The sequence below is a fragment of the Vombatus ursinus genome, unplaced genomic scaffold, assembly GCF_900497805.2.
Source record: "Vombatus ursinus unplaced genomic scaffold, bare-nosed wombat genome assembly UNPS02008961.1, whole genome shotgun sequence".
In the NCBI taxonomy this organism is placed as follows: Eukaryota; Metazoa; Chordata; class Mammalia; order Diprotodontia; family Vombatidae; genus Vombatus; species Vombatus ursinus.
In genome coordinates, this window is record NW_020948739.1 from 9,266,408 (window position 1) to 9,268,125 (window position 1,718).

At 62.0% G+C, this 1,718-nt stretch overlaps 1 protein-coding gene across 1 annotated transcript in view; it reads right to left on the reverse strand.

The window, feature by feature from the left end:
• The window catches only part of KLF10 (Kruppel like factor 10), a 7,538-nt gene extending 6,227 nt beyond the window's left edge, over window positions 1-1,311 (reverse strand). Inside the window, exon 1 of the mRNA XM_027850021.1 lies at window positions 1,188-1,311. Within this exon, the coding sequence (XP_027705822.1) occupies window positions 1,188-1,223 (36 nt within the window). The 5' untranslated portion in view covers window positions 1,224-1,311. The remainder of the gene's footprint in view (window positions 1-1,187) is intronic.
• Between the last annotated feature and the right edge of the window lie 407 nt (window positions 1,312-1,718).

The following is a 1,718-nucleotide window of genomic DNA, read 5'->3' on the forward strand; positions in this document are numbered from 1 at the left end:
CCGGGAGGCGCAGCCCCCGCCACTCCTTCTGACAAGATTTCCCAGACTGGCGGCCCCCAGAGATGTTCCACCTCCCAGACTGAGCGGAGCTCAGCCCCCACGCGGCGCGTCTCCCTGCCACCCACGGCCCCCCTTTTCCATCTGATCCCCGATCTTGTCCCACCTACGACCCCTTTTCTTGTCCTCCGGCACCCCGTGGGGCTGCAGCCCACTCCCGTCTTTGGACAGCCCGCTGGGGGCAGCTCCCTTCCTTCTCCCTCCCATTCCCAGACTGAGTGCGCTCCGAGCCCCCCATCCCTAGCTACCGCAACTCCCGCCCCCACTTGTCTTCAGCTCTAAATGTCCTGCAACAACCCCCTTCCCGCTCGTCTCCGCCTCCGCGGTCCAGCCGCCCCTTCCTCTTATTACCCCAATCTCATTCTTTAGCCCTCTCTTTCTCATATGCCCCAGTAGGGCGCCCCCCCAACCTCACTCGTATACAGCCTTACACCTTCCCCCAAAACTGCAAGCCCCCCACCTCCTGTTCTAATACCACCTCCTCAGACTGGCCTTAACTCAGACCACCCTCCTCCCAGATCTACCGCCTCCCCCCTTTAGTGCACCTGTCCCCGACCCTCATGGGTCAGTAACTGGGAACCCCTCCCCATTCCCCGCTCCCCCTTTACTCAATGCCCCTGACTGTGGGCAGCCACCTCCCCTCTCACCCTTTCTGTCCCCATCCTTCCCGCTCTTCTCTCATTCCTGTCCCGATTTCCCTGCACCCCTATCCTTTCCTTTCATCCCTCCCGCCTTTTCAGTTACATACTCCGCAGCCCCCAAACCTTCCCCTCCTCAAGTGCCAGACCAGCAAGCGGCCCCCTCCCGTCTCACTCCCCAATGTCCTGCAGCCCCCTCCCCTACTTCCGTCCATCCTTCATCAGAGCTACCTGCTCCAGAGTCCCAATGTCTCTCTCAGTGCATTTGTATCCTACAGACCCTTCCTCTCCTCGGACGCCTCCGGTCCGTCCCCCACGTCTTCTTAGTATAATGAGCCAAGAGGCGAGATGGCAAGCCCCCACCCCAGGACTCCCACAGTCCCTCTGTTAAGACGTGCCAGAAGTGAGGGGTTCGGGGGGGTTGTAGCCCTTTGGATCCTTTGGGGAAATGGTGGCTGCAGGGAAGGGCAGAAAGATCTTCAGACAACTCACCGAAGGCTGCTGGAGGGAAGACCCGAAGTTGAGCATGGCTGGCTAGTGACCGGCTAACAGAGACACGCGTTGCCGCTCCCGCCGCCACAGCGTTCCTCACCGTCTGTCCACCCCCCCATTCAGGTAGCCGCTCAGCCTGCCTAGCGCCGCGGGAGGGGGCGGGGGCGGAGTCTGCGTTGGCCCAATCAGCTGCAAAGGTGTGTGAGGCACCGACCAATGGGCTCTGGGGACCACGCGTGATCAGCGGCTGCCCGGCAGCGTGAAGGCAGTGTCAGTAGAGCGTGTACACAATCCCGGGCAGCGTGTTCCCTCGGCTCTGCCCGGGGGGGGACTCCCTGCAGTCGCCCTGCATGAGTTGGTGTCACCCTCTCCACCTTTCTTTGGCCCCCATTCTGTCCCTTCTCTGTCCTCCTTTCCTTCTACGTGTCTCAGGGGAACGCCGCCGGGGTGAGGCTTTCACTGGAGAGGTGGATTAACCCGGCTGCGGCGGGTCGGCCGGAGACCACGTGGGTGGGGAGAAGGAATTCCCCA